Source organism: Hylobates moloch, unplaced genomic scaffold (assembly GCF_009828535.3).
Source record: "Hylobates moloch isolate HMO894 unplaced genomic scaffold, HMol_V3 SCAFFOLD_22, whole genome shotgun sequence".
Classification (NCBI taxonomy): Eukaryota; Metazoa; Chordata; class Mammalia; order Primates; family Hylobatidae; genus Hylobates; species Hylobates moloch.
This window is the reverse complement of record NW_026652297.1, coordinates 3,027,163-3,054,052: the sequence shown is the minus strand read 5'-3', so window position 1 is coordinate 3,054,052 and position 26,890 is coordinate 3,027,163. Positions and strand designations below refer to the sequence as shown.

General features: G+C 54.6%; 2 protein-coding genes and 1 non-coding gene across 6 annotated transcripts; 2 read left to right on the top strand and 1 right to left on the bottom strand.

The window, feature by feature from the left end:
• Positions 1-2,859: 2,859 nt before the first annotated feature.
• On the bottom strand, positions 2,860-24,668 carry WNT10B (Wnt family member 10B). 4 transcript variants are annotated; one of them, XM_058433622.1, is made up of 9 exons: positions 24,485-24,668; positions 13,782-13,893; positions 10,417-10,555; positions 9,576-10,173; positions 8,998-9,146; positions 8,000-8,113; positions 7,633-7,895; positions 5,488-5,861; positions 2,860-4,091 (listed from the first exon to the last, which is right to left on the bottom strand). In XM_058433622.1, exons 6-9 carry the CDS (start codon positions 8,071-8,073, stop codon positions 3,633-3,635), a joined length of 1,170 nt encoding a protein of 389 aa, XP_058289605.1. In that variant the 5' UTR covers positions 8,074-8,113; positions 8,998-9,146; positions 9,576-10,173; positions 10,417-10,555; positions 13,782-13,893; positions 24,485-24,668; the 3' UTR covers positions 2,860-3,632. The 4 variants fall into 4 exon arrangements, with proteins under 4 accessions (XP_058289605.1, XP_032000074.1, XP_032000073.1 ...); XM_032144183.2 differs by lacking the exon at positions 24,485-24,668 and adding an exon at positions 17,119-17,195 and having other exon boundaries at positions 9,576-9,799; positions 10,405-10,555; XM_032144182.2 differs by lacking the exon at positions 24,485-24,668 and adding an exon at positions 17,119-17,195 and having other exon boundaries at positions 9,576-10,144.
• On the top strand, positions 13,123-13,226 carry LOC116462194 (U6 spliceosomal RNA). The gene has a single exon (XR_004246283.1). It is a non-coding gene; the product is annotated as a U6 spliceosomal RNA (small nuclear RNA).
• Positions 15,931-20,240, top strand: WNT1 (Wnt family member 1). Its single transcript, XM_032144184.1, has 4 exons — positions 15,931-16,363; positions 17,088-17,341; positions 18,044-18,309; positions 18,772-20,240. The coding sequence occupies exons 1-4, from the start codon at positions 16,260-16,262 to the stop codon at positions 19,258-19,260; spliced, it is 1,113 nt and encodes a 370-aa protein (XP_032000075.1). The 5' UTR covers positions 15,931-16,259; the 3' UTR covers positions 19,261-20,240.
• Positions 24,669-26,890: the final 2,222 nt, after the last annotated feature.

Genomic DNA, 26,890 nt, shown 5'->3' with positions numbered 1-26,890 from the left:
AAATTATCCGGGCCTGGTGGTGCACACCTGTATTCCCAGCTACTCAGGAGGTTGAGGCAGGAGGATCGGTTGAGCCTAGGAGGTGGAGGTTGCAGTAAGCCGAGATCACGCTACTGCACTCCAGCCTGGGTGACAGAGAGAGACCCTAAGACCCTGTCTCAAAAAAAAAAAAAAAAAGTACTGCCCTAACCTAATACTCCTCAAAATGTCCTCGCTACCTTGGTACTACTCTCATTTCATCTGATTTTGAGGGTAGCAGAAGTGTCTATTGTCTAGAAAAATGGAGAGAACTATTTCTACATTCTCTGGCCAAAGAAATAACCTGTTAGAGTCAGCATCTGGCAGCTGCATAAGTGTGCAGTCATTTGTGAAGTTCTAGCACCTTCCTTTTCTGCATTGAATCTTAGAAAGATAACAGTTTAGGCCGGGCTTGGTGGCTGACGCCCGTAATCCCAGCACTTTGGGAGGCCAAGGCGGATGGATCACCTGAGGTCAGGAGTTCAAGACCAGCCTGGCCAAAATGGCAAAACCCTATCTCTACTAAAAAATACAAAAATTAGCTGGGTGTGGTGGCCAGCACCTGTAATCCCAGCTACTTGGGAGGCTGAGGCAGGAATCGCTTGAACCTGGGAGGCAGAAGTTGCAGTGAGCCAAGATTGAGCCATTGCACTCAGCCTGGAAGACAGAGCAAGACACTGCATGAAAAAAAAAAAAAGAAAGAAAAGAAGAAAGAAGAAAGAAAGAAAGAAAGGAAGAAAGAAAAAGAAAAGAAAGAAAGAGAAAGGAAATAAAGGAAAGAAAGGAAGAAAACAGTTTATGTATGTATGTATTTATTTATTTATTGAGACGGAGTCTCGCTCTGTCACCCAGGCTAGAGTGCAGTGGCATGACCTTGGCTCACTACAAGCTCCACCTGCCGGGTTCATGCCATTCTCCTGCCTCAGCCTCCAGAGTAGCTGGGACCGCAGGCGCCCGCCACCATGCCCGGCTATTTTTTTTTTTTTTTTTTTTAGTAGAGACGGGGTTTCACCGTGTTAACCAGGATGGTCTTGATCTCCTGACCTGGTGATCTGCCCATCTCGGCCTCCCAAAGTGCTGGGATTACAAGCATGAGCCACCGCGCCCAGTCCAGTAACAGTTTATTTTCAGATGTTGGGCTAGGGCCAGGCACAGTGGCTCATGCCTGTAATCCTAGAACTTTGGGAGACTGAGGCGGGTGGATCACCTGAGGTTAGGAGTTTGAGACCAGCCTGGCCAACATGGTGAAACCCCATCTCTACTAAAAATACAAAAATTAGCCAGGCACGGTGGCACGCACCTGTAGTCCCAGCTACTTGGGAGGCTGAGGCAGAAGAATTGCTTGAATCAGAGAGGTGGAGGTTGCAGTGAGCCAAGATCACACCATTGCACTCCAGCCTGGGCAACAAGAGTGAAACTCCACTTCAAAAATAAATAAATAAATAAAAATCTTGTTCTGTTTAGTTGATGTTATCTCTTATAAGATAAAGGAATTATTTTACTAAGATGACATACAAAAGAGCTCTAAATGAGGAAAGTAATGGGAAGCTGAGACAGGCAGATCGCTTAAGGTCAGGAGTTCAAGACCAGCCTGGGCAACATGGTGAAACCCTATTAATACAAAAAAATACACACACAAAAAAAAATTAGCCAGGTGTGGTGGCATGTGTCTGTAGTCCCAGCTACTCTTGGGCCCAGACTTGAGCCCAAGAAGTAGAGTTTGCAGTGAGCCAAGATCACGTAACTGCACTCCAGCCAAGGCAACAGAGCGAAATCCTGTTTCAAAAAAATAATAATAGGCCGGGCACAGTGGCTCACACCTGTAATCCCAGCACTTTGGGAGACCAAGGCGTGTGGATCACTTGAGGCAAGGAGTTCGAGACCAGCCTGGTCAACCAACATAGCGAAAACCCATCTCTACTAAAAATGCAAAACGTAGCCAGGTGTGGTAATGCATACCTGTAATCCCAGCTACTCGGGAGACTAAGGCACAAGGATTGCTTGAACCCAGGAGGAGGAGGTTGCAGTGAGCCAAGATCTCACCATTGCCCTCCAGCCTGGGTGACAAAGCAAGACCCTGTCTCAATCAAATAAATAAGGACAAAAAACATGCAAATAATTCCATGAGAGAACATGCTGGTTTTGCTGGTTTCCAGAGAGAGAAACTCCCATTTCAAGCATCTGAATCTCTTTTATATGTTTCCCATCAGTCTTGCATCTACATCCCAAGTTCACTCCTTTGGAACCAGAGAAAAAAGTACCTGTTCTTTTGGGTCCAAGTTCAGTGTTGAGATACATTTAGGACTGAAAAACTCCAGAACGAAGGCAACCTCGTCTAGAACGAGGGTCAACAAACTGCAGCTAGGGGACCAAATTTGGTCTTGCAGCCCATTTCTGTGAATGAAGTTTTACTGGACACTGCCATGCTCATTCATTTATGTGTGGTCTATGGCTGCTGTTGATCTATAACAGCAGAGTTGAGTAATTGCGGCAGAGTTGAATAGTTGGGACAAAGACCACAAGTGTAATGTATTTACTATCTAGCCCTTTATAGAAAAAAAAAAAAAAAAAAAAATGCCAGCCCTTGTTCTAAGGCAGTGATCAAGGTGAAATCTGGAGTTGAGGCACATAGTCAATAGGGCCTACATCTGGAACTCTAGCCCTTCCCACATAGTCCTTCCTGGTTTTACAAAGGAAAAGTTGCCAACAAAGTCACTGAGATTCATTTCAAATCCTTTGCGGAACTCAGCAGGATATACATAAAGTCATTGAGTGTAGGAAGGTAGGAGAATTCACCTAGAAAAGAAGCTATGGACTGGGATCCCAAGTGTGGGTACATACATCACCATCTGCATCCACCAGTCCAGTAACTTAATTTATTTTAGTTTCAAACAGGAACCAAGAAAAAGTCTCAGTAGATAAATTATCCATTCCCACCCTTCCTGCTGAAGAAGGAAAAAGAGGCTCCAAGAGTCATGGGAAAACCCCTTCCTTTGGAGGGTCCCCATTAACATCTGAATGGAAGGAGACAACTTCCCTAAGGGCCTGGACAGACAACTCTCTGAGGATTCAGGGGAGAGTGCCCCTCAGCACTCTGTCCCTTTCCCAAGAAGAACCTCTCTACCACTGTCCCCCATTATCCCACAAGAGGGAGCCCAGGCTGCAGGAGAGGAGTTTGGGGATAGTACATAGGAGTGGATGATCGCTTTCTAGATACAGATCTTATGGCTCCAAACAGTGCCTGGGGTTATCCCTCAAGGGAGAGGAGTGGTGAAACTATAGGGACTCCCCAGCCAAAAGGAGTATGAATCAGGGTTAAAGGGGCTCTGGAGTTGAGAAGTGGGAGGAGCAATACAGTACATTTCATCTTAGTCCTTTCAGGTGTCTAAGGAGCAGAAGAGGGGTGGCAGCTTCCCCTCAAGACCCTCCAATTGTTGGGGAGAAGGCTACACATCCCAGAGTCCACCTGACCCCCACTACCCCTAAAGCTGTTTCCAGGTAGATACTTTAAGCTTCCAGGGACCAAGAGTGACCTTGGAAGGAAATCAGAGCAAAGGGCTGAAAAGGCGCCCCTCTCACAGTCCTCTTCCCCAGCCCCAAGGTGAGGCTGACCCTCACTTACACACATTCACCCACTCTGTAACCTTGCACTCATCACACAGCACATAGCAGCACCAGTGGAAGCGGCAATGGCAGCGCTCAACTCGTGTCTGCCGGAGCACGTTGTGCCCACGGCCACAGCACAAGCTGCCACAGCCATCCAACAGGCGGCTGGTCTTGTTGCAGGCCCGGCCCCTTGTCCCTGGGGAGCCCATAGTGGGGTCTCGCTCACAGAAGTCAGGAGACCTCTCAAAGTAGACCAGCTCTCCTGAGAGGCGACGGGGACGCAGACGGGGCTGGAAGGCTCCAGAATTGCGGTTGTGGGTATCAATGAAGATGGCCCGGCCCAGCCGCTCCCTCAACGCTGCCCCCACTGCCCGGAACTCTGGGGCCGCCCTCCAGCATGTCTTGAACTGGCAGCTGCCTGACGTGCCATGACACTTGCATTTCCGCTTCAGGTTTTCAGTTACCACCTAGAGCATCAGGGGGAGAAGAGGTGAAGCGGAGGGCAGCAAATGGACAGAACACAGAGACACAGGAGAGGAAAGGGAACAGAGAACACAGGGAGGGACAAATGGAGGCAAGAATAACATGGCATATCAGAACAGAAAGGACACTGCAGTTAGCTAATAGCCAACTTCCTCATTTTATGATGGCAGAATTGAAGACAGAGCAGTGTGATTTGTCCATCTTCCATCAACAGCTGGTAATAGAGCCAAGACTCAACTCTAGTTGTCCTGACTCCCAATCCAGTGCTCTTTCCATTGTAAGCACTTATAAAATTGGGAATCTGGCCCACAGCACGCCTAAATTCTGTAGGGAAGGTGGCTGTAATAAGAGCTACTATGCAGTCAGCCAACGATGAGGCACTATGCTGGGTATACTATTTGCTAGCTCAGTCTGTTTTTTTGTTTGTTTGTTTGTTTGTTTTTGTTTTTTGAGACGGAGCCTTGCTCTTGTCGCCCAGGCTGGCGCCATCTTGGCTCACTGCAACCTCCGCCTCCCAGGTTCGAGTGATTCTCCTGCCTCAGCCTCCTGAGTAGCTGGGATTACAGGCACATGCCACCACGCCCGGCTAATTTTTGTCCTTTTTTTTTTTTTTTTTTGAGAGGGAGTCTCGCTCTGTCACCCAGGCTGGAGTGCAGTGGCACGATCTAGGCTCACTGCAACCTCTGCCTCCCAGGTTCAAGTGATTCTCCTGCCTCAGTCTCCCCAGTAGCTGGGACTACAGGCACATGCCACCATGGCCGGCTAATTTTTTTGTATTTTTAATAGAGATGGGGTTTCCCATGTTAGCCAGGATGGTCTCGATCTCCTGACCTCTTGATCCACCCACCTTGGCCTCCCAGAGTGCTGAGATTACAGGTGTGAGCCACCGCGCCCGGCCTAATTTTTGTACTTTTAATAGAGATGGGGTTTCTCCACCTTGGTCAGGGTGGTCTTGAACTCTTGACCTCAGGTGATCCGCCTGCCTCAGCCTCCCAAAGTGCTGGGATTACAGGCGTGAGCCACCGCACCCGGCCCAATCTGTTTTTATATATATAATTTTTTAAAATAGAGAGATGGGGTCTCACAACGTTGCTCAGGCTGTTCCTGAACTCCTGGCCTCAAGCAGTCCTCCCCCCTCGGCCTCCAAAAGTGCTGAAATTATAGGCGTGAGCCACCACACTGGCCTGCTAGCTCAGTCTTAATAACATTGTAAGATAAGTATCATTAGGTTCTTTACAGATACAAAACTGAGGCTGGGTGACTTGCTGATGGTGAGTGTCAGTCACTCATCACACTTTATCCTATCATTTCCCTGTGCCTCTCAAACTCTAACCAGGCCTCAGAAGCTGGGGAGACCCAGGACAAGATGTACACACATACCTGGCGCCCCACCCTGTTGTTGTGGATTCGCATTCGTGCCTGGATGTCCCGGGGAGCTTCCCTGGAATCCAAGAAATCCCGAGAGAACTTCTCTCCAAAGTCCATGTCATGGTTACAGCCACCCCATTCCCATGTGTCCTGGGGGCCAGGGCTGGGGCTTGAGCCAGGGCCAGGGCTGGGCAGAGAGTGGGGGAAACTCTTGCCTCGGGACAGTGCCTGCAGCTGCAGCAGTTTGGCCCTCAGCCGATCCTGCTCACCACTGCCCTTCCAGCCACAGCCACAGCTCACCAGCTTGCCCAGGCTGCAGGCTGTGGCTACTGCGTGCATGACCCCAGCAGCCAGCATGGAGAAGGAAAAAGCACTTTCTCGGAAACCTGGGGATGAGAAGGGTGTGATGGCGGAGGTAAGGTTGACAGGCAGCTGAGAGTGTGGCGGCAGAAAGAAATAAACAGCCCCCCTCCAACTCCAGAAATTCCTAACTGAATCCTGACCCTGCCATTCACCAGCTGAGTGATTTGGAGGAAAGTCATGGGACAAGGAAGGGTACAGAAAGCACAGAGCCTCAGATTCTTCATTTCTAAAGGGAGGCGGGAGATGATGGGTCAAGATGATCTCTGAGGCCCATTCTCATTCTGTAAGTCTGTGATTTTCAGGTGTAGATGAAAGAGCTAGCCCAGAGGGAGAGACCCCTGGAGTCGGGAGATGACTAAGAGGGAGTCCCTGAGATCTTTGAAGATGTGTACAACTGAGTTCTACATCTGAAAGCCTTAGAAATTCCCCCAACCCTGCAGGGAGCTTGGGTGGGTGAGGTGGGAGCAGAGCCTTTTTGGTTCTGTTTTTTTTTTTTTTTTTTTTTTTTTAAATTCACTTCAGGGTTAATCAGTCTTTTAACAAACCTACCTTCCACCATCCTAGCACCCCCAAAGCACTGGAACTATGGAGCTGCCCTTCCGCTTCCCAGGATGTAGTTTTATATTTGCCCTTCAAGACTGCCCTTTTTATGTTTATCCTAACCTGCTATTACCCTATAAAACACTGAGAGGAGGAGAGAGGTGGGGGAGTGATTTTCCCTAAGGCCCTCTTAAAGGGTTGGCTTCTTTGTTATGTTTTGGGGGTCACAGAAGCTCAGGATGCCAAGCCTTTCCCAGACTTAAATAAACATGCTCACCATTTGGGTGTCGAAGACTTCCCCTACACCAGGCCCTGTGGGGAAGGAGGGGGACCCTCACTTCATTTTAGGCAGGGGCTCTCCGGAGCCCTGAGAAGATGAGAGACAGCACCCCCTGAGAGACCAGGCCTCTCCTACCCCAGGATCCAGGGCTCCTGGGCCAGCCTTCTGATCCCCCCAACTCCAACCCTCCAGGGGTGAAGCTGTTCGCACAAGTCTTGGGAATTCCCCTGCAGATGGCAGCTGCCTATTAACCCCATAGTCCCCAGAGCACTGCCCCCATCTCTGGGCTGAGCCCCCATGGGTCTTTACACCTCAGGGAGTGAACTCCAGCAGGGAACGGGGAGAGGCAGCCATGACTCCCAGACCAGGCCAGCAGTGACCTGTTCTCTGCCTCTCCAGCCGTTCTTCACCTGCTCAGGTGAGCAACACCTGGAGCCCCCACAGCACAGAGGAGGGGTCTGGCTCCCCAGCTTCAAAGTCATCAGGGTCTTTGTTCCCAGCTTTGGCTCCTGGGAACCCCAGCAATTAGGGGAGCAGATTTAACCCTTAAACGGTTGGGGGCGTCACCCCACCCCCGCTGAGGCACTGGGGACACCAGCCTGGGCTTGTCCAGCCAAGATGGGGGGAGAGAAAATGGGGGAGGGAATGGGGGACGTTTGAAGCTTCCAGGACTGGGGGCATCTCTTGTTCACAGGTGCAACCCAGATTAAGCTGAGCGGAGGCAGGAACGGGGGGCCCTAGGGTAGGAGAGCAGGGACCCAGCTGCCTCGCCGGCAGCACGCAGGTGGAAGTTAGGCGCGCAGGGGCCCAGACGAGTGGCCAGACCTGGCTCAAAGCGGCTCGGGGGGGGCGGGGAATTCCAGGAGAGGCCCCTCCCGGAGCCGCGAAACCATCCCTTCCCGCCTCCGCGCGCCTCGCCCTGCCCCCCGCCCCCTAGCCTCGGCGGCAGCGCCGACCCGCCCAGCCGGGCTCACCGCGCCTGAGGATGGCGCTGTGGTGCGGCAGGCGACCACCGCCCTCGAGCGCGGAGCAGTTCCAGCGCTGGTCGCGCAGCTGGTGCTGACACTCGTGGACCGCGATGTGCAGACCCTGAAGCGCGGACGCCGTCACGTCGGGGTTGCGCAGGCACAGGCCTAGCTGCCGCTTGCTCAGGCCGGACAGCGTCAAGCACACGGTGTTGGCCGTCAGCGGCGGCTCGCCAGGCAACTTCAGGCCCAGAATCTCATTGCTTAGAGCCCTGGGAACCAAGAAGGCGTCTGGGGTCTGCGGCCCAGACCCCGCCAACTCTCCCCACCCCGGGTCGGTGCTTCTATGGCCTGGGAGACAAGGGAAACTGCTCACCGACTGCACAACACCAGGAACAGGAGACCCGCGAGGCCCGAGGGCGGAGGCCGCGGCCGGGGCTCCTCCAGCATGTCGAAGCCCGGAGGCTCCGGTGGGCAGATCGATCAGGACCTGCGGGACAGGGAGACTTGATGCGGGTTCAGGAATAGGGCGGCTCGCCTGGGGAACCAAGTGATGCCCTTCTTCGGGCTCCTAACCCACCGGTGCCACCCTACTGACCCTTCTCATTCCTCCTCTAACAAAGCAAGAAGAATCACCCCTTGATTCCCAGAGTCCCTGAGGCTTGGAGGTCTTAAAGAAGAAGAGTGAAGGCGTTGTCCCAGCTCAGGACTCAAGCGAGCACCCCTGGAACCCTGCCCAATCAGACACAACGCCTGGCACACAGACACACACTCACTTGCAAACTCAGACACACAGACTCACAAACACTTGCTCCACAACCTCGCCTACTGCTCCCTTTTCCAGGGCCCCACAACTAGCTTCCCCGCCCTCACAGGGCTAGGGAGAGGGATAGGGAGGAGGTTCCCCACCACCTAAGGGGGTTTGTCACCTCCAGGTGTCATCAACGGCAAGTAGGCTCCATGAGAAAGGTCTAAGAATGAGTTCCCCACCCACACTGCCCCCTCCCTGAGCAGCAAGGAAAGAGGAGAGGCTCCAGGTGCAGGAAAGATGGGGAGGAGAGCCTGGCTCCCTCCTAAAAGGGACCGTGGCACAGACTGAGTCCTCTTCCCTATCCCTCACCTTGCCTAACTACAAGCTCCCCTCCTCCATAGTCGCCCATCTGGTCCTCACCCCTTGGCTCTCATATTCATTGCTTTCTAAATCTGGGGGCACTCCTTTATTCTCTGTGTCTTTATCTCGAGCAATATCTCTGGCTCTCTATGCGTCTCTGTGCTTCTGTGGGTGGATGCGTGTCTGTCTGTCTGACTACACACGTGCCTGTCTCTTCCCCGTGTGCACGTCCCTGCCCTCCCTGCTTTCCCAGGTCTAATTACCTCCAGTGGTTTGGGTGCGGGGTCCGAGACGGGCACGGTTGGGTTGCCTGGGCTTCACTAGTGCTGCTTAAACCGTGGGGAGACTGCGTTGGGTTCTGTCCCCTTGTCAGAGCCGCATTCTTCCAGGGCCGGGCCACTCCTCTTCACCGCTTCCCCAGCGCCGCCGCGGCCGCCGGGAGGAAGGGAGGGAGGAAGGGAGGGAGTGATCGAGAGAGCTAGTAAGCCGGCAAGCAAAGGACTGGGGGCTCTGGCTTTGCTCTCACCGAGCTCATGGTGGCTCTGCCGGGCTGACGGAGCTGCAGCCCCTCCCCGAGCCTGGGGCTTCCCCACCCTACCCTCCACTCCCAGCCTTGACCAGGCAAATGCAGCCTCCCCCTCCTCCCAGCGCGCGCGCGCGCGCGCGCACACAGACACAGACACACACACACACACACACACACACACACACACACACACACACACACACTCTCTCTCTCTCTCTCTCTCTCTCTCTCTCTCTCTCACACACACCCTCTCCCCCGACGCCTGGGTTCAGGCTTGGCCCCACTGAAGAAGGAGGTGGCCAGAGTTCCTCTCACCTGATCTGGAGTCTCCAAGGCTGCAGGGAGGGTGTAGTAACCTTCCTAGGGAGCCAGAACGGGGCCCAAGTGGCCACATCTTTCATCACTTCTCTTTGCGTCAGTTTCTCCACCAAGATCAGGGTGGCTGGAAGGTGACTTTGACAAGACGAGGATGGAGCCGGACAGTCTTTGGGCTTCTCGGTGTAGGACAGTCACATGTGGCACCCACAGTCTGAGCGCACCTGGGGTACTCAGAGCGGGCAGGAGAAGCACACGTCTGGGCAGCTTGGTTCCCACCCACCTCCAAGCCCTGCGCCTGCCCCTTTGGAGGGGTCAGCTTTGGCCTCAGAGTTTGGCCCTAGCAGAGGTTCAGGTAGCACCAAAGATCGTCAGCCTGCCCCGATGCTTCCTTGCCTGGCAGGGATGCTTGCCAACAGAGGTATCCTACCCTTCTCGGGATTCCCCGGTCTGCGCTTTGGGTGGCCTGGATTCCTGCTCCAAGTTGTAGACTTGCTTCTTATGGGATGAGGAGGGCCTTGGGATCCAAAATTGAGCCAAGCCCAAGGGCAGCCGGGAAAGAGCCTGGTCTTGCGGTGCACAGGCAAAGGCAAACCGCCTTAGGGAGATCCAGTGGCAGCGAAGGGGTTAGGCACCACCGTGCTCCCGCCTGACTCACCCTCGAAGCTCTAACCACTGCGGGCTATTTTTGCCAGAGAGGGGCCCCAGGCTTTCCAGCCGCCCCCCGCCCCTGCCAGACCGCAGCCCAAGGCACGGCTGGCCCCACGCGCCCCAGGCACATTGACTCAGACTGCCCCCAAGCCAGCAGAGGCACAGGGATGATACCCACAACCACAGTCACCTCTTCCTTGGTGGTGGCGTTGCAGCTCTGCTGGGCAGCCAGCCTCTAGTCTGTGCTGCTGGAGGTCTTGCCCATGCTGCAGGGGTCACTGTTGGATAGCGGGCACAGCAGTCAGACAGGAGATCGAGCGAACTTACATCTGTTGGGACATTTACAGATCACCTTTATGTGCCAGGCTGTGAGCAGTCTGGGGAGGTGAAAGTGCTATGGTCCCTGACACTGGACAGCCTGGACCAGGCTGCTTTTCTCTGATTCCCTACCTCTGGATGGGGAAGAGGGAGCACTAGAGTTCCTGACCCTCCTTCCCATTTAGAGGACAAGAGCCAAACCATGTGTGGCTTTGGAGGTCACCAGAATCTGCAAGCCCCATCTCATAGTTTTCATCCTTACACCTGGATTCATGATCCCTGCCAGTGTCCTTAGCCTTTTTCTTGCAGTCAGCCTGGGATTCCTGCCAGGTCCTTGGAAGAGGGGAATGAAGTTGCCTAAGCCTCTCTTCTCCATGGGGACCTCATGGACATTTGTATTTCTCTGTGTGTCTCTGGGTCCCCCTTAGGTTTGGGATTATTTTTTGCCTTCTGATTCTACCCTTGTCAGGCTCCAGCATACAGCCAGGTGCCAAGAAGGGGCGAGGGGCAGAACTACTACAATAGATTTCAACTTCCTGGTGACCCTAGGTCTCCCTAAGCAGGACTGTTCCAAATCCAAGGACCCAGAGTCCTGCTCCTTCTCCCTACTGAAGCCCAACTCTGGGACAAGAGGCCACAGGCCGGCAGACTGGGTGGCCTGAGCTGGCCCGCAGTGCCCTCAGCCCGACCGGCTGGCCTGAGCACTGACCCGCAGGCGGCTGGAGGGCGGTGGGACAGGCGGGGCCTGGAGAGGGCTGTGGGTGCACACCCATTGCCTAATACCCCAAGCACGCAGCCAGCTCCAAGAAAGGGGAGGGACGGGAACCAGAGAGACCTTGACGTGGGTCGGGGCCAATGACAGGAGGGGGAAAGTGGGGGGCTTTCATCACTGCAGGGAAGGACTAGGAGCAAGCTGGTTCCCCTTCCCCTCAATGAGAAGAGTGGAGGGCTGCCCTTCCCATCCTAGGGATGGAGGGTGTAACGAGAGCAATGTGGGAAGAACACTGGGGCCCTGGAGGGCGGGGGTCAAAGAAAAGAGTGGGGGCCCCTGGAGATTGGGGGATGTCGAGCAACTGAGGCGGTGGCTAAAGCCTCAGAAGCCTCCTCCTCCTCCTCCCCCCATGTTTGCCTTGGCCCGGGGTCCCGGGTGACTCATCTGTTGCTGAGCCGCTGATAGGGGCGGCCAGACCCGGGGAACCCAAATTATAGGCCCAGGAGGGATGGATGCACCCGTGGCGGTGAGCTCAGCTGCGCTGCCCACCCTCTGCTTAATGCGCCTTCTGCTGCAGCACCGTAGGCCACCACCCGGAGGCACCAAAGGGTCTGTGGGCCGACTGTATACTGGAGTCTCAGGAAGGCCCCACTTTCAGCAGTCCACCCCAACAAATCCATGGGATTACCTTAGACAGAATTTTGCCCCCTTCTCTACTCAGGCCTAATGGATGGGCTGTGCCTTCCCAGCCCAAGGGGGCAGTGCTGCCTGTGGGTGCTTCAAAGGAGGGTGGGCTCCTCTGCCCACAAACTCTAAACCCTGGTGCCCTGCTTCCTCTCCAGATCCCTAAGTCAAGGCAAAGCCCCTCTCCCCTCTAACATCTCACCTCTAACCCTATTCCAGGGGGGTGGTTTGCTACTGATTTTCAACTTCAAGCCTTTAAAGTCATCCACGGTCAAAATTGATACAGAGAAAAATGAAGCAGGGTAAAGGAGATTAGTAGTGGGATTCTATTTTATAAAGGGGGAGGGAAAACAAACTGAGGGAACAAATACATGGAGAGATCTGAGGAAAAGCATTTTAGAAGACAGGAAAGCAGGTGCACAGACCCTTAGAAAGGAGCATGCTTGGCTCAAAGGATTAGAAAAGAGGCCAGCGCGGCTAGTGGGGAGGAATTCACAAGGAAGACAGTGGCAGGCAATGAAGCTGGAGGGCTAGGAAGGAGGCCTCTGTAAAGATTTTGGCCTTTACTTTGAGTGAGATGGGGACTCCCTGGAAAATTTTGAGCAGAGAAATGAACTAATCAGACTTCTGTTTTAGGAAAGATGGCTCTGGGCTGGGCGCAGTGTCTCATGCCTGTAATCCCAGCACTTTGGGAGGCCGAGGTGGGCAGATCACGAGGTCAGGAGTTTGAGACCAGCCTGGCCAACATGGTGAAACCCTGCCTCTACTAAAAATACAAAAATTAGCTGGGAGTGTTGGCGGGTGCCTGTAATCCCAGCTACTCGGTACGCTGAGGCAGGAGAATTGCTTGAAACCGGAAGGTGGAGGTTGCAGTGAGCCGAGATCATACCATCTTGTGCTCTGCACAAGAGCAAAACTCCATCTCAAAAAAAAAAAAGAAAGAAATTGGCTCTAGTAATTAAATCAACTCTTTTGATTTTTGCAGTAAAATGGAGCACTGAAATGGAGCAATCTTGGGCAGTAATGTGGGGTCTAATGAAGTTTTTGGGTTTTTCAGATGGGTACTATTGCAGCATGTCTGCATGCTTATGTGTATGTTCCAGGAGAGAGATAAGTGGATGATGCATGAAAGAAAGAGGGGACAGTTGATATCATGATTATTTGATCTGAATAGAAATTTGGGTGCTTGTTTTGGCAGCACATATACTAAAATTGGAATGATACAGAGATTAGCATGGCCCCTGCACAAGGATGACATGCAAATTTGTGAAGCATTTCATATTTTAAAAAAGAAAAGAAAAAGAAATGTGAGCCAGGTCATAAACAATGTGACCCAGATCTAGGGGCCTTACCCTCTTCCCCCCTACTCCTGGTGGGTGGAATGTTGGAACAAAGCACAGTGGCTCCTTCCTCTCTTCCCACCTCTGCTTGACAACAGTGGTCAAAGACAGGGCTTCCATATTTTCCAGCCAGCCTCCCACCCTCACGATGTTGTATCAATCCACCAGGCCAAAAGATGTGACCCAGGCCCCAGTGGGAAGAAACTCGTAAGGGATAAAGGACAGGCTCCCCATGGTACATTGTCCATTTACTTGAGCCATCTATGCTGGGTGCTTTCTGCAGGGACTACTGACTTTTGGATCTATGGAGGATACTGGACCACTGCACCTTTTCCCTCCGGGGTGGATCCTTGGAAGGGCCAGATACACTAGGCTGGGCAAAAGGGAAGAAAAAAGGGAAAGAAGGACATTTCTTTCTAAAATAACTTCCATCAGGCTTCATTTGGGTTAATATACATCTCATTTAAAACACAAGTGCCCAGGAATATTAATGAAACTTACCTGGCATTTATTCCTTAGAGTGATTTCCCTGCCTTAGAAGGGAATCCTAGTCATTTCTGGGACTTGCGACTTTAGGTTCATGCCTGGGGAAATTTCTCAGTCAGAAGGCATCCTAAAAGACAAGGGAGATGAAAAAAAATGAGAGCTAGGACTCAAAAGGGAGGCAGGAAGGCCCTAAAAATTATTTTTACCCATCAATTTTGAGAAGGGTTCCCAGCCTGTAATTGCTGCACACTGGCAGGCAGCTGGTAAGGTCAAAAGAGCATGGGCTTTGAGTCAAATTGGTCTGGGTTTTAATCTCGCTCTACCATTGATTCATTTATTAGATGTGGACCTTGGACAACTGCCTGATCTATTTTTAATTCTGCAAAATGGGGAGAGAGAAGAGACCTTCCCTCCTTCCAGGGGCCATGTGTGTGGTGGTGGGGCATGATAACCAGGCTGGCAGTGCCCCCTATTCCCCATACAGGGAAAAGCAGCCACTTCTTTTCTTTTCTTTTTTCTTTTTTTTTTTTTTGTTTGAGACGGAGTCTCGCTCTGTCGCCCAGGCTGGAGTGCAATGGCGCGATCTTGGTTCACTGCAATCTCCACCTCCCAGGTTTAAGCCATTCTCCTGCCTCAGCCTCCCGAGTAGCTGGGACTACAGCTGCATGCCACCACACCCAGCTAATTTTTGTATTTTTATTAGAGATGGGATTTCACTATGTTGGCCAGGATGGTCTCGATCTCCTGACCTCGTGATCCACCTGCCTCGGCCTCCCAAAGTGCGGGGATTACAGGCATGAGCCACCGCCCCCAGCCTGTCACTTCTTCAATAGGAGGCCAAAGTGGCCTTGAAGCTGAGTAGGAGTCCCTGGGAGAGAAGAGAAAAGTGTACAATGGATGAGATGGTCACAGGCACTCTGGGTATCCCAGTGTGGTGGGAACTAGAGCTTTGGGGGAAGACAGAAACTTAGCAGAAAAATCCAAAGAGAAGCAAACACACGGAGGCACAAGTTTCCTAATCTAGGTTCAATGCAGCCAGCAACCCTTGTCTTCCCAGTCCTCTCCGTCACCATACATACATTGGACATCCACACCACTTCCCATCCTTTCTGAGCCTAGGCCTCAAAGACTTAGCCACTCCAAGCCGGGTTCACCTCAATATCATCTTGGTTGTAGGCTCGGCTCTCTCCCCCAATGACATGCACTGGTTGACACATACCACAGTGTGACACACCATAGGATGCCACAAGGTACAAAGGGCAACGGAATGACGAATACACACATATTTCATCTTCCCATGCACATGCTCATCCACCCACTCCACACACAGTCCAGACACTCTGCATCCCTCAATCATGCTCTGAGTCTCCTGTCGACAGTCGCCACCTCCTTCCTGACACACTGCCCCAGGCGGTGACTGTGACAAGGTGACTCCATGACCCTTTCTGACTTGAGCTAAATTCCAAAATTCTTTGGAAAGTTTCCTGACATCCTTCGTCAGAACAAGGAGTTTCTGCACGTACCAACACACAGGAGGATGCACCCTCAGAACACAGCATATTCTCACTCCCACCCATATTCACGTTGTCCCACTTCACACACACACACACACACACACACACAGCCACTTGTGCGCTTCTTCTGGCCCACATGAGCAAACTGCCTGTTGCTTTAGGTTTCTCTCCACCGCTAGGCTCCTTTTGGTTAGCTCACCCCCACAACTCATCCCCGGGATTTCCCTGACCACAGCCGCACTCACGCCCCCGTCTCCCCTTTTTCCTTCTCTGTCCAGCCATCGGGGGTTCCTGGGCGGTTAAGCGTCTCCCCGGAGTTGCTGCCCAGAACCACAGCTTTCCTTCCGACACTTAGGATGGGGGAGAGAGGGGATGTCGGAGGGGCCCGGGGTGACGTCGAGGGGACAACCCCACCGCGGGCGGCGAGGCGGGCTGGGTCCCTGGCGGGCTCTCCCCGCAGCACACTCTCGCCGCGCCCCCTGGCGGATGCTAGTCCCCGACGGGCTCCGGACGCTCAGCTGAGTGAGGCGGGCGCGCGTGGGAGGGTGTCCCAAGGGGAGGGGTCCGCGGCCAGTGCAGGCCCGGAGGCGGGGGCCACCGGGCAGGGGGCGGGGGTGAGCCCCGACGGCCAACCCGTCAGCTCTCGGCTCAGACGGGCGGGAACCACAGCCCCGATCGCTGCCCATTGTCTGCGCCCCTAACCGGTGCGCCCTGGTGCCACAGTGCGGCCCGGAGGGGCAGCCTCCTCCCGTCACTTCAGCCAGCGCCGCAACTATAAGAGGCGGTGCCGCCCGCCGTGGCCGCCTCAGCCCACCAGCCGGGACCGCGAGCCATGCTGTCCGCCGCCCGCCCCCAGGGTTGTTAAAGCCAGACTGCGAACTCTCGCCACTGCCGCCACCGCCGCGTCCCGTCCCACCGTCGCGGGCAACAGCCAAAGTCGCCGCAACTGCAGCACAGAGCCGGCAAAGCCAGGCAGGCCATGGGGCTCTGGGCGCTGTTGCCTGGCTGGGTTTCTGCTACGCTGCTGCTGGCGCTGGCCGCTCTGCCCGCAGCCCTGGCTGCCAACAGCAGTGGCCGATGGTGGTAAGTGAGCTGGTGCGGGGTCGCCACTTGTCCCGAGGCACAGAGCCAGGGGCCAACCCTACCCAGCTCCCACGCTGTGGGATCCGTCTGCAGACAGGCTCCCTCCCCGCTCTGACTTCCCTCCGCGACACCGAAGGGCGCTCTGGCATGGAGCTGCCCCAGACTCCAGCTCTGTACAAGTGGGGCGAATGATCCGCCCGCGGAGGCCTAAGATACCCCAGGCAGGGAGCCCACTCTCATCTAGCACCGCCCTTCCCCTTTGAGCGCCAACTCCAGCCTCACGGCGGTGGCCTCACCACAGGTTTCCCCACCTAGGGAAGTGAAGGGCCAGGAGTTCGCCTAGAAAGGAGGGGAGAAGAGGGTGGGACTCCTAAGCATTTCACGCCTTGGGTGGGCAAGAACTGCAGGCCATGATTATCTCGCTCAGGCTGACCGGAAGAGGCTCGGAGATTCAAGGTAGACACTCGGTCTCCGGGTACCTCCTCTGTCCAGTCTCCGGACCTAGGGCTCAGGCGAGCAGCCCTGGGACTACTGGGCACACACAAGTCTGGACGCCCAGTTCTTTCAAATTAGTGAGCCTGGGAGAGCCGGGTCATTAGCGTATTATTAATCTCCCGCCACTCTCTCCAGCCACATACCCCCAGGAAGAGGACCGGGTGGCACAGTTTTTATGGTTAGGGTGCGGATCCCCTTCCTGAGCCTGAGCTATCATACGTCCCACCAGGGGTATTGTGAACGTAGCCTCCTCCACGAACCTGCTGACGGACTCCAAGAGTCTGCAACTGGTACTCGAGCCCAGTCTGCAGCTGTTGAGCCGCAAACAGCGGCGTCTGATACGCCAAAATCCGGGGATCCTGCACAGCGTGAGTGGGGGGCTGCAGAGTGCCGTGCGCGAGTGCAAGTGGCAGTTCCGGAATCGCCGCTGGAACTGTCCCACTGCTCCAGGGCCCCACCTCTTCGGCAAGATCGTCAACCGAGGTGGGTGCCCAGGAAGGCGACGCTTCCGGGAGCAGGGGAAACGCGGGGTCACCCCCAGGGCATGGGCGGGCGAGTTCAGAGAAGGTGTCCCAGGCGCCTGGAGGGTCACACAATCAACCTTGCCAAGTGCCTCGTGCCCAGCGCCAGCTCGGGGCCAGACTTCTACCAGGTGTTTTCCAGCCGTGCACCCTGGAAACGAAGCTTAACTTTTCTGAGCTACTGCCCCAGATAAAGAAAGTTTCGGGTCGCCGACGCCGGCTGACCGCCGCTTTCCCCCAGCCTCTCTCAAAAGCGCCTGGGAAGCTGCTGTCTGCAGGCGTGTGTCTGGCCTCTCGCCCAGCAAGGCTTGCATCGCCAAAATGGGCCGAAAGTTTTGGGCTGCGAAGAAGTCTTGGGGATGTATGGTTCTTCCGCTCCCCTCTCTTCGGTTTGTCTCTCTGGGGCTGCTCCACTTCCGCTATCGAGCCAAAATGCGCCCTGGAACCTCCCAGTAAGGTGTGATTACGCCCGTGGACGTGGCTGCGTGCCCACGCACCTGCTTTCTCCACTAGCCCTAGAGACCAGCTTTCCAGCACTGCCAGCCCTGGCTCTCAGGACTCTAAGTGCGGAGTCGGGGGTGGGATTCCGGTCCCAAGCCCTTCATGAGGGTGCTGGCCGCGCCCCGCGTACCCCCTCGCTGATCCCCGCTCCCTTCTCCCACAGGCTGTCGAGAAACGGCGTTTATCTTCGCTATCACATCCGCCGGGGTCACCCATTCGGTGGCGCGCTCCTGCTCAGAGGGTTCCATCGAATCTTGCACGTGTGACTACCGGCGGCGCGGCCCCGGGGGCCCCGACTGGCACTGGGGTGGCTGCAGCGACAACATTGACTTCGGCCGCCTCTTCGGCCGGGAGTTCGTGGACTCCGGGGAGAAGGGGCGAGACCTGCGCTTCCTCATGAACCTTCACAACAACGAGGCAGGCCGTACGGTGAGCTTTGAGAGGCTCCGCACCCTAAGCGGAGCGGCAGGGGCCAACATCGGGCTGGGGAAGTGACGGTCGGTGAGATAAGGCAAGGGGCACCAGGAGAGGGCGTCCTGGGAGAGCCGGAGGCTTGGAACGAAGCCGGAGAATAGAGGAGACAGTGGCTGAGGGCAAAGGGATGCCTGGCCCGCGGACAGGTAGAAGAGGTTACAAATCAAGCACAGTCTCTTCGCTGTACAGATTCGAAAAATAAGCCTGAGAGGCCGAGACTGACTCGCCGCGGCGGAGCAGGGTTGGGCAGGGTTTCCAAATCTCAGCGGAACATTTCGCGCCTCCCTTCCCCTGGGCTCAGCTAGGCCTGGGCCTTTGCTGAGGTCCGGCCCCCGTGGCGTCCGGGAGAGGGCAGTGTCTGAGAGGGTGACTCTGGCCAGGTGCCCTGGGACAGTCTTTCTTCCCCTATCCCCGTAGACCGTATTCTCCGAGATGCGCCAGGAGTGCAAGTGCCACGGGATGTCCGGTTCGTGCACGGTGCGCACGTGCTGGATGCGGCTGCCCACGCTGCGCGCCGTGGGCGATGTGCTGCGCGACCGCTTCGACGGCGCCTCGCGCGTCCTCTACGGCAACCGCGGCAGCAACCGCGCTTCGCGGGCGGAGCTGCTGCGCCTGGAGCCGGAAGACCCGGCCCACAAACCGCCCTCCCCCCACGACCTCGTCTACTTCGAGAAATCGCCCAACTTCTGCACGTACAGCGGACGCCTGGGTACAGCGGGCACGGCAGGGCGCGCCTGTAACAGCTCGTCGCCCGCGCTGGACGGCTGCGAGCTGCTCTGCTGCGGCAGGGGCCACCGCACGCGCACGCAGCGCGTCACCGAGCGCTGCAACTGCACCTTCCACTGGTGCTGCCACGTCAGCTGCCGCAACTGCACGCACACGCGCGTACTGCACGAGTGTCTGTGAGGCGCTGCGCGGACTCGCCCCCAGGAACGCTCTCCTCGAGCCCTCCCCCAGACAGACTCGCTGGCACTCAAGACCCTGTTATTCGCCCACCCGAGTACCTCCAGTCATACTCCCCGCGGTTCATACGTATCCCATCTCTCCCACTTCCTCCTACCTGGGGACTCCTCAAACCACTTGCCTGGGGCGGCATGAACCCTCTTGCCATCCTGATGAACCTGCCCCGGACCTACCTCCCTCCCTCTCCGCGGGAGACCCCTTGTTGCACTGCCCCATGCTTGGCCAGGAGGTGAGAGAAGGATGGGTCCCCTCCGCCATGGGGTCGGCTCCTGACGGTGTCATTCTGCCTGCCCCATCGCGCCAGCGACCTCTCTGCCTGTCTTCTTCCCCTTTGTCCTGCGTTTTCTCCGGATCCTCCTAGGTCCCTTCCTATTCTCCTGCCACGGGTGCAGACCCTGAACCCACACCTGGGCATCAGGGCCTTTCTCTTCCCCACCTGTAGCTGAAGCAGGAGTTTACAGGGCAAAAGGGCAGCTGTGATGATGTGGAAATGAGGTTGGGGGAACAAGCAGAAATGCCCCCATTCTCCCAGTCTCTGTCGTGGAGCCATTGAACAGCTGTGAGCCATGCCTCCCTGGGCCACCTCCTACCCCTTCCTGTCCTGCCTCCTCATCAGTGTGTAAATAATTTGCACTGAAACGTGGATACAGAGCCACGAGTTTGGATGTTGTAAATAAAACTATTTATTGTGCTGGGTCCCAGCCTGGTTTGCAAAGACCCCCTCCAACCCAACCCAATCCCTCTCCACTCTTCTCTCCTTTCTCCCTGCAGCCTTGTCTGGTCCCTCTTCTCTCCTCAGTTTCTCAAAGATGCGTTTGCCTCCTGGAATCAGTATTTCCTTCCACTGTAGCTATTAGTGGCTCCTCGCCCCCACCAATGTAGCATCTTCCTCTGCAGAATAAAATCTCTATTTTTATCGATGATTTGGTGGCTTTTCCTTGAATCCAGAACACAACCTTGTTTGTGGTGTCCCCTATCCTCTCCTTTTACCACTCCGAGGCTTGGAAGCTTACCTCTCTCAAACAAATAGAATATGCTGTTGGGGGACTGGTTTCCTAACCTTGCCAGAGGACCCTGAGATTCTGACCCTTGGATGACCCTAACGAGGCCACTGGGAATCCAGCTCTCCTGAGAGAGGAACCTGGTCAGTAGCCAAACAACTCTGCAGGGTTCTTCTTCCTCGTGGAACAGCAACTGGCTGTGTGATATGGACAAGTGCATATACTTGGTGAATGGGGGTTAAACAACCTCAGTGCCTGCTTTTCCTGCCTGGAACAGCTATTGAGAAAATAGCTACTATTGAATGACAACTGTGACCATCTTCCAAAAAGTAGGAAGAGAAACTAAAGCAGAGTGCTGCTGCCCCTGATGTGGAGCTATTGGTCCCTGAAGCTTGGCTTCTTCAGCTGTGGTCAGGGCATTGGACAAGGGTGAAGCCCTTCCACCACCAGAAAAGCAAATACTGGCCTGGGGCAGTGGCTCATGCCTGCAATCCCAACACTTTGGGAGACCGAGGAGGGTAAATCGATTCAGCCCAGGAGTTTGCGACCAGCCTGGGCCACACAGGGAGACCCCACTTCTACAAAAATATATATATATATATATATGTGTGTGTGTGTGTGTGTGTGTGTGTGTGTGTGTGTGTGTGTATACTATTAGGTATTATATATGTGTATATATATATATATATATACATAAATACCTTATTAGGAGCCCCACTCCCAATCTTGGGCTCAGGGGGATCCAGATAATAGGTGATGAGCCTGGTGCTGGACCGAGAAGCTCAGAGATGCTGGTGGGAGAGAAGGGAGCAGGTAGGCTAGAATCCAAATGCAGGCTAGGCTTAAACCGATGTAACCAAAGGAAACCCTAATGTGGTCCATAACCAAACCACTAAGCTAGCCATTCCCATAAAGAACCAGAATGAGGATTTTCTTCCTAACACCACCAATGTGATGCCTCTGTGTGCACATTCGCCAGAGTCAGCGGGAGTTCTAATCCTACCCACGGCCCTAAACCTATCTCTAACTCTAATCCTCTTCCTGTCCCTAGGTCTAGGTTGAACCTTAGCCTTAACCCTAACTTCAGACAAACACTAACCCCTTCTAAGCTCTGAGGTCTGTCCCTAATCCTAACCCCTCCCCACAGGGGAGGATCAGAAGGGCAAGGGGAGCTGTGAAACACCCCACCTATCCCCTAAGAGCAACAACTGCTCCCAGCCAGCTTGAGAATTTCCCCTTCTCCCCTATTCTCTCCCCTCTTATTCAGGCCTCTTCTGCTGTTGGTGCCTCCCACCTCTCCCTGGATGTGTGGCCTGCTGTGGGCCTTTGGGATATGTGTAGGGGGTAGGGGAATGGAGCCAGGAACTGCTCAATCCTGCAACGACATCCCTTTCCCTTTCTTTCCACCTGCCAAGCCAGCACCACCTCAGCTCTGATTCCTCACCCTAGGGGGAGAAATGAAAACCTATTGATCCTGGGGAAGAGGCACCTGAAAAGCTTTGGGTTTCCATAAAGAGCACCCCGCAGAGAATGCCCAGTCTATAAGCCAAAGAGCTATTAGATCCCTCGACTCCCCAAATAAGAAGTTAATAGGCTGCCAGAGGTGGGAGGGGGGGCTTGGGCTCCTGCTAGACAGTGCCCAGAGTTGGGACGAAGCAGCAGGGTAGAGTCAAAGCATTGGCAGCTGTCTCCAACTACTTTCGCCTAAATTCAAACTCCAAGAATTGGAGTCAGTATCAGCTTTCAGGCTTGGAAGCTGGGGCACTCTGAACCAGGTTGACAAACAGGAGCTGGAGTAAGAGCAAGGGAAAGTGGTGAATTCTTTTCTGCCCCTACCCAGACTTCCAACAAATCTCGTGCTTTCTCAGGCTCAGTTGCCTTGCCTATCAGACAGGGATGGTTGTTGTTACTTAACCTTTCAGGGAGGTGATGAGGTTCAGATGAGATGATGTACATGAAAGCCTGGGTCATTTGAATACTCACTGACACCTCTTCTATACCAGGCATCTGCCAAATGCTGGCAATACAATGATTTATAAACCACAGTGCCTGCTTGGAGGAGGTTGGCAGTCTGGCCAGGGGATCAAGCACATCCTCAGATATTGTTAGTATAGTGGAGGGAGTGCAATGAAGGCTCAGTGAAGTGTAAAGCCTTCTGCACATAAATGAAGTTTAAGGGCAGACTCCCATACTCAAGCCCTCAGCATGGAGGCTCTTCTCTTCCAACGGCTGGAATTTCAAAGGTGATGGTGCTGGGAAGTACAGAATTAGGCTGGGCCCTCAATGGGCGGTAATAAAACACACACACACGCAAGCAAAAGGGTGGAGGGAACTGCAAAGCATTACATAAAAGCTAGTCATTTTGTTATTGTGATCATCTATGCTATCCTCACACAGGGCTGCAGCAGGTACATCCTGGGAAGAAGAACAACTGTGCCTAGAAAGAAGACTCACGAAGATCTCAGGGGCCACAGTAGGCTCAGGGTGGTGGCCATAGGATGGTGTCATCAGGACTGTGCCTGATGCACCACCTCTCACCCCTCTGATCTTCAGGTGCCAGGACCCTGGATACAGGTTGGCCTGAGCAAGTGAGGGAAAGACTAGTCCTGAAATATCCTGGGGGGAGTGGAAAAGCTGAGAAGAAAGGCAGGCTGTGCACAGTCCCCAGGGGGTCAGCAAGCCAGCACCACACACACCCTGCCACACGCACCCTGGAAAAACCCTGTCAGTGGGGCTGCAAATACCCTAGGGTCCAGCCTCCCCCAAAGCCTCCCCCCTCGCCCCAGGCTGGCTCAGTCCTCCTCTCCAGCGCAGAGGGAGAAAAATAACAAAACGAGGAGAAAATAAGCTGTTTGGCTGTGGTGTGAGCAGGAATATCCATGCAGGGCTGCCCACCACTCACCCTTACTCACTCTTTCCACACCCAGCCGGGGCGCCCAGCATGAGACAGACCACCCCCCTGCCCCCTCCCCCGTCTGGTCTAAAAGCAGACTCTGGTGAGCGAGCAGCAGGTTATAAATATGCCCAGGGAACTGCCGCCAACTCGCTCCCTTGTCATCCCCTGGGAGGGGCAGGGTGGGGTGGCTCCCAGGGAGGAGCCAGGGCTGCCCTGTTCCCTGAGGCCCAGGAGGAAGTGGGGCTTCCTACAGGCTACCATATTTTCCCCCTTTTCAAGGTGAAGGAACCACTGCCACTCCGTTTTCCCTGAATATTTGCTCATCTCTTCAGAGATGGGGTCCCTACCCTCCCTGGGCCCTGGCTGGAGGCTCAGAATGAAAGGGCCCAAAGCTCTCTGTGTCATGGCGCAGCCCGGTGCTACTTCTCTTCTTCACATGCATTTGCTCTCAGCAAAACAGAAGTTCATTCATTGATTCGACAAGCATTAACTGAAAGCCAGCTGAATGCCAGACCCTGTGCACAGGCCCACCTGTGTGCACAATGTCTGCACACACAGGTGCAAGCACACACAGCTGCCCCTACTCCATGTGCTCACATCACCTCCAGCCCCCACTAAGGACTTCCTGGCTTCAGCCTGGCAGGCTTATCAGGAAAGCAAAGCTTCCGGCTCCTGGTTGTGCCTCAGAGTAGGTTATGGGGCATGGGGCAGGGGGTGGCTGAGAACAGGACCCCAAACACTTCTGCTTCCACTACTTCCCCTGTAAATGAGGGGGTCCCTTCTCCCCTTCCTGCCCAATCATCCTCCCTAAGTAGGTGCCATGTGACGAAGAAAGAGCCATTCTTGGGATGCTGAGGGTACCTGTCCAGGCCGCCAGAGCCTCCCACCTCCCAGCCACTTGCCAACTAGGTGCCAAGCTGGGGCAAGAGGGGGCACTTCCACCCTGTGAAGCTCCCAGCTCTCCTCCCCCAGGGCTGAACCCCTCCCTTTTCCCTCCTCCCTATTAATCCTCGGAAGTTAAGGGGCCGTCCCTGGCGGCCCCTCAGCCCTATTGTGGCCCCTCACCCTCCTCGGCTGGCGTCTAATTAACTCCTCCTGCCCCTGGTTTTGTGTGCCCCCCTTACCCCACCTTGTCGGCCCCGCCCCTCTGCTCGGCCAGCTCCCCCCCACGGACATTCCAGCCAGGCCGGGCCAGTGTGCCAGGGCAACCAGGGCCGGACCGAGGCCTAATCCTCCCGCCGCCTGGCCCGGCTGGGGGAGCCCCACTCACCTCCCCGCTCTCTGGGGGCTGCCCGGCTCTGCTGTGGCGGAGACACACAATCGGGACAAAGGCACAGCCCCCAGGGGGCTAACTCAGCCTTCACGCCCAGGTTGTGCGGCATTTGGGGAGTTTAATGAATTGTCCATCACGCCTTTCAGGGCCCGCCCGTCAGCCTGGATTAATCTTCGGAGCCCTGGTGGGGTAGGAGACACTAAGCCTGTATTTATTACTCTCCCATTGTCACTAATTGAGGTAATTATCTGTGACTCTGGCCTGGCCAACAATGCGGCATTCACTCCTGGGACTTCGATGGGCCTGGCTCCCACTCTCGGCACCAGCCCTCCCCCCCACCCTCTTCCAAACCCGCCAAGGGCTACGATGGGCCCTGGAGCATGTTGGGAAAGTGGACAGTGTCCCACAATGCCTCACCTCCCCACCGGCGTCTCCCATAGCCATCACTACAGAGCTGTCTCCTGGTCCCCCCAGAGAAGGTGAGAAAAGAAGGCAGCCTCTGCCAGGGGATGGAGTTGGCTGGCAGAGCCCTCAGGCCGGAGAGGGACCTGTTTCTGAGGACTTTGGTTTTCTGGACTCTCCAACTCTCCTCATCTCCAGATGCGTGACACCAGGGTCTCACAGGGTGCTTTTGCGGATCCATCCTCAAGTCCCTATAGCCTCTAGGGTGTTAGGAGGCTCTAGCCTGTACGAGGCCTACTCTGGGGAGGTCCCTAAATCTACCAGCGCTGGCAGAGTGGCTGTGGATGTGATGGGAGATGCTGAGAGAGATAGCAGGAAAGGTTCTGCCAGGGGAAGAGCAAAAGGAGCCACGTCAAGAAGGAGCAGTCGAGAGTCACAGCATTCCCAGGGGTCACACTAATGTGGCCATGCAGCAACTTCGGGGAGAAACTTGGATTTGGAGGGGCAAGAGTTCCAAAGAGCGGATTTCACGTGGAGACAGCTTTCTGGATCAAGGTGGTTGGCCCTGGGGAGCAGGTGTGTGTGTAAAAGAAAGAGAGAGAGATAAGAAAGGAAGATTTAGGCAGAACTAGATTGTGAACTCCCTGAGGGCAGGAACTATGTCTTTGTGTCTTGGTCACTGTTGCTTTTATGAGAGCTTAACACTGTACCTTGCACGTAATAGGCACTGTCGAGTGAATGGATGAATACAGATGAAGCCGGTACTTGCTTTAAAACTGGGATCTGTGAGTTATTCTCGTCCACAGCTGCACTCAGGCTCCTCATTCTCTCAGGACTTGCTGGAAGGAGATGTCTATACCATCCCTGGACAGTGGGGTGGGCACTTCACCAGCTGTAACACGACAGATCCTGGCCGAACTCAGAGCGGTAGTTGGGATAGCGCCACCTTGTGGTGACTCTTGGGAGAGCCCCTGGAGAGACGCTGGCAAAGAAGGCAGGGTCATCTCTCAGGAGCAGGGGATCACCCCAGGCCGCAGCCATCCTTCTTCCTGTATGTCTGAACTGCATTGTTATGCCAGCGGTCCTGTGGCACAGTTTTATCATTTGTTCCTTCTTTATTCCAGCATTTTCTGAGAGCCTGCTCCACGCCAAACTTGTTGGGTATACAGAGCTAAATCACCTCCAGCAGCTCATGGTCCAGCAGGGGATTCCACAAGGTAACAAGACCAACGAGGTTACGATCAAGCCGCAGGAAAAAAATTAATCCAGGTGTAGAGGAGGCACTAGAACATTCCCAGCTCAAAAACTCCATCATTAACCTCTCCCTCAATTCCTCTCACCGAAGTGCAAATGTTTTATCTTCATTACCAAGAAACAGTCTGGGCATAGTGGCTCACAGCTGTAATCTCAGCACTTTGGGAGGCCGAGGCGGGTGGATCACTTGAGATCAGGAGTTCGAGACCAGCCTAGCCAACATGGTGAAACCCCTGTCTCTACTAAAAATACCCGGCTTATGGCCCCACCTGTAACCACTACTCTGAGGTTGAGGCAGGAGAACCTTGAACCATGAATGAAGTTTGGGTGACAAATCTCCCCAAAAAACAAACAAACAAAAAAACAAGAAATACTTCAAGTTCTGGCTCCCACACATCTTTCTAGGATTCACACTTCTGCCCCTCTGCATTCCCTAATGCCTCTGTTCCCTGTGAAAGCCACATATTTTCCCACCTCTCTGCATTTTCCCACATCCTAGAATGTCCCCTTTCCCTGTCTCCCACTGTTGAAACCCATCTCAGATGTTCCTTCCTCCATGAAGACTCTTCTGATTTCCCTTGGTAGAGTGGTCTTGCCTGTTCCAGCTCCTGAAGCACCATGTTGGTTTGGGCTTTCATCAGCAGCACATACTGGGTGTCCCATTGGTGGTTGTCTGTGTATATTACTCATCCTCCTACTAGGCTAGCCCTCGCAGCACTGACCTGGGAATATCATATGCCTTTGTTA

Bases quoted from the DNA above. Each gene is read 5' to 3' on its own strand.
- WNT10B (XM_058433622.1), bottom strand. From the start codon at position 8,073: ATGCTGGAGGAGCCCCGGCCGCGGCCTCCGCCCTCGGGCCTCGCGGGT. The intron at 7,896-7,999 runs GTGAGCAGTTTC...CTTGGTTCCCAG, and splicing joins TTCCTGGTGTTGTGCAGTCG to GGCTCTAAGCAATGAGATTC. The intron at 4,092-5,487 runs GTATGTGTGTAC...CTGATGCTCTAG, and splicing joins ACAACAGGGTGGGGCGCCAG to GTGGTAACTGAAAACCTGAA.
- WNT1 (XM_032144184.1), top strand. From the start codon at position 16,260: ATGGGGCTCTGGGCGCTGTTGCCTGGCTGGGTTTCTGCTACGCTGCTG. The intron at 16,364-17,087 runs GTAAGTGAGCTG...ACGTCCCACCAG, and splicing joins AACAGCAGTGGCCGATGGTG to GGGTATTGTGAACGTAGCCT. The intron at 17,342-18,043 runs GTGGGTGCCCAG...CTTCTCCCACAG, and splicing joins CGGCAAGATCGTCAACCGAG to GCTGTCGAGAAACGGCGTTT.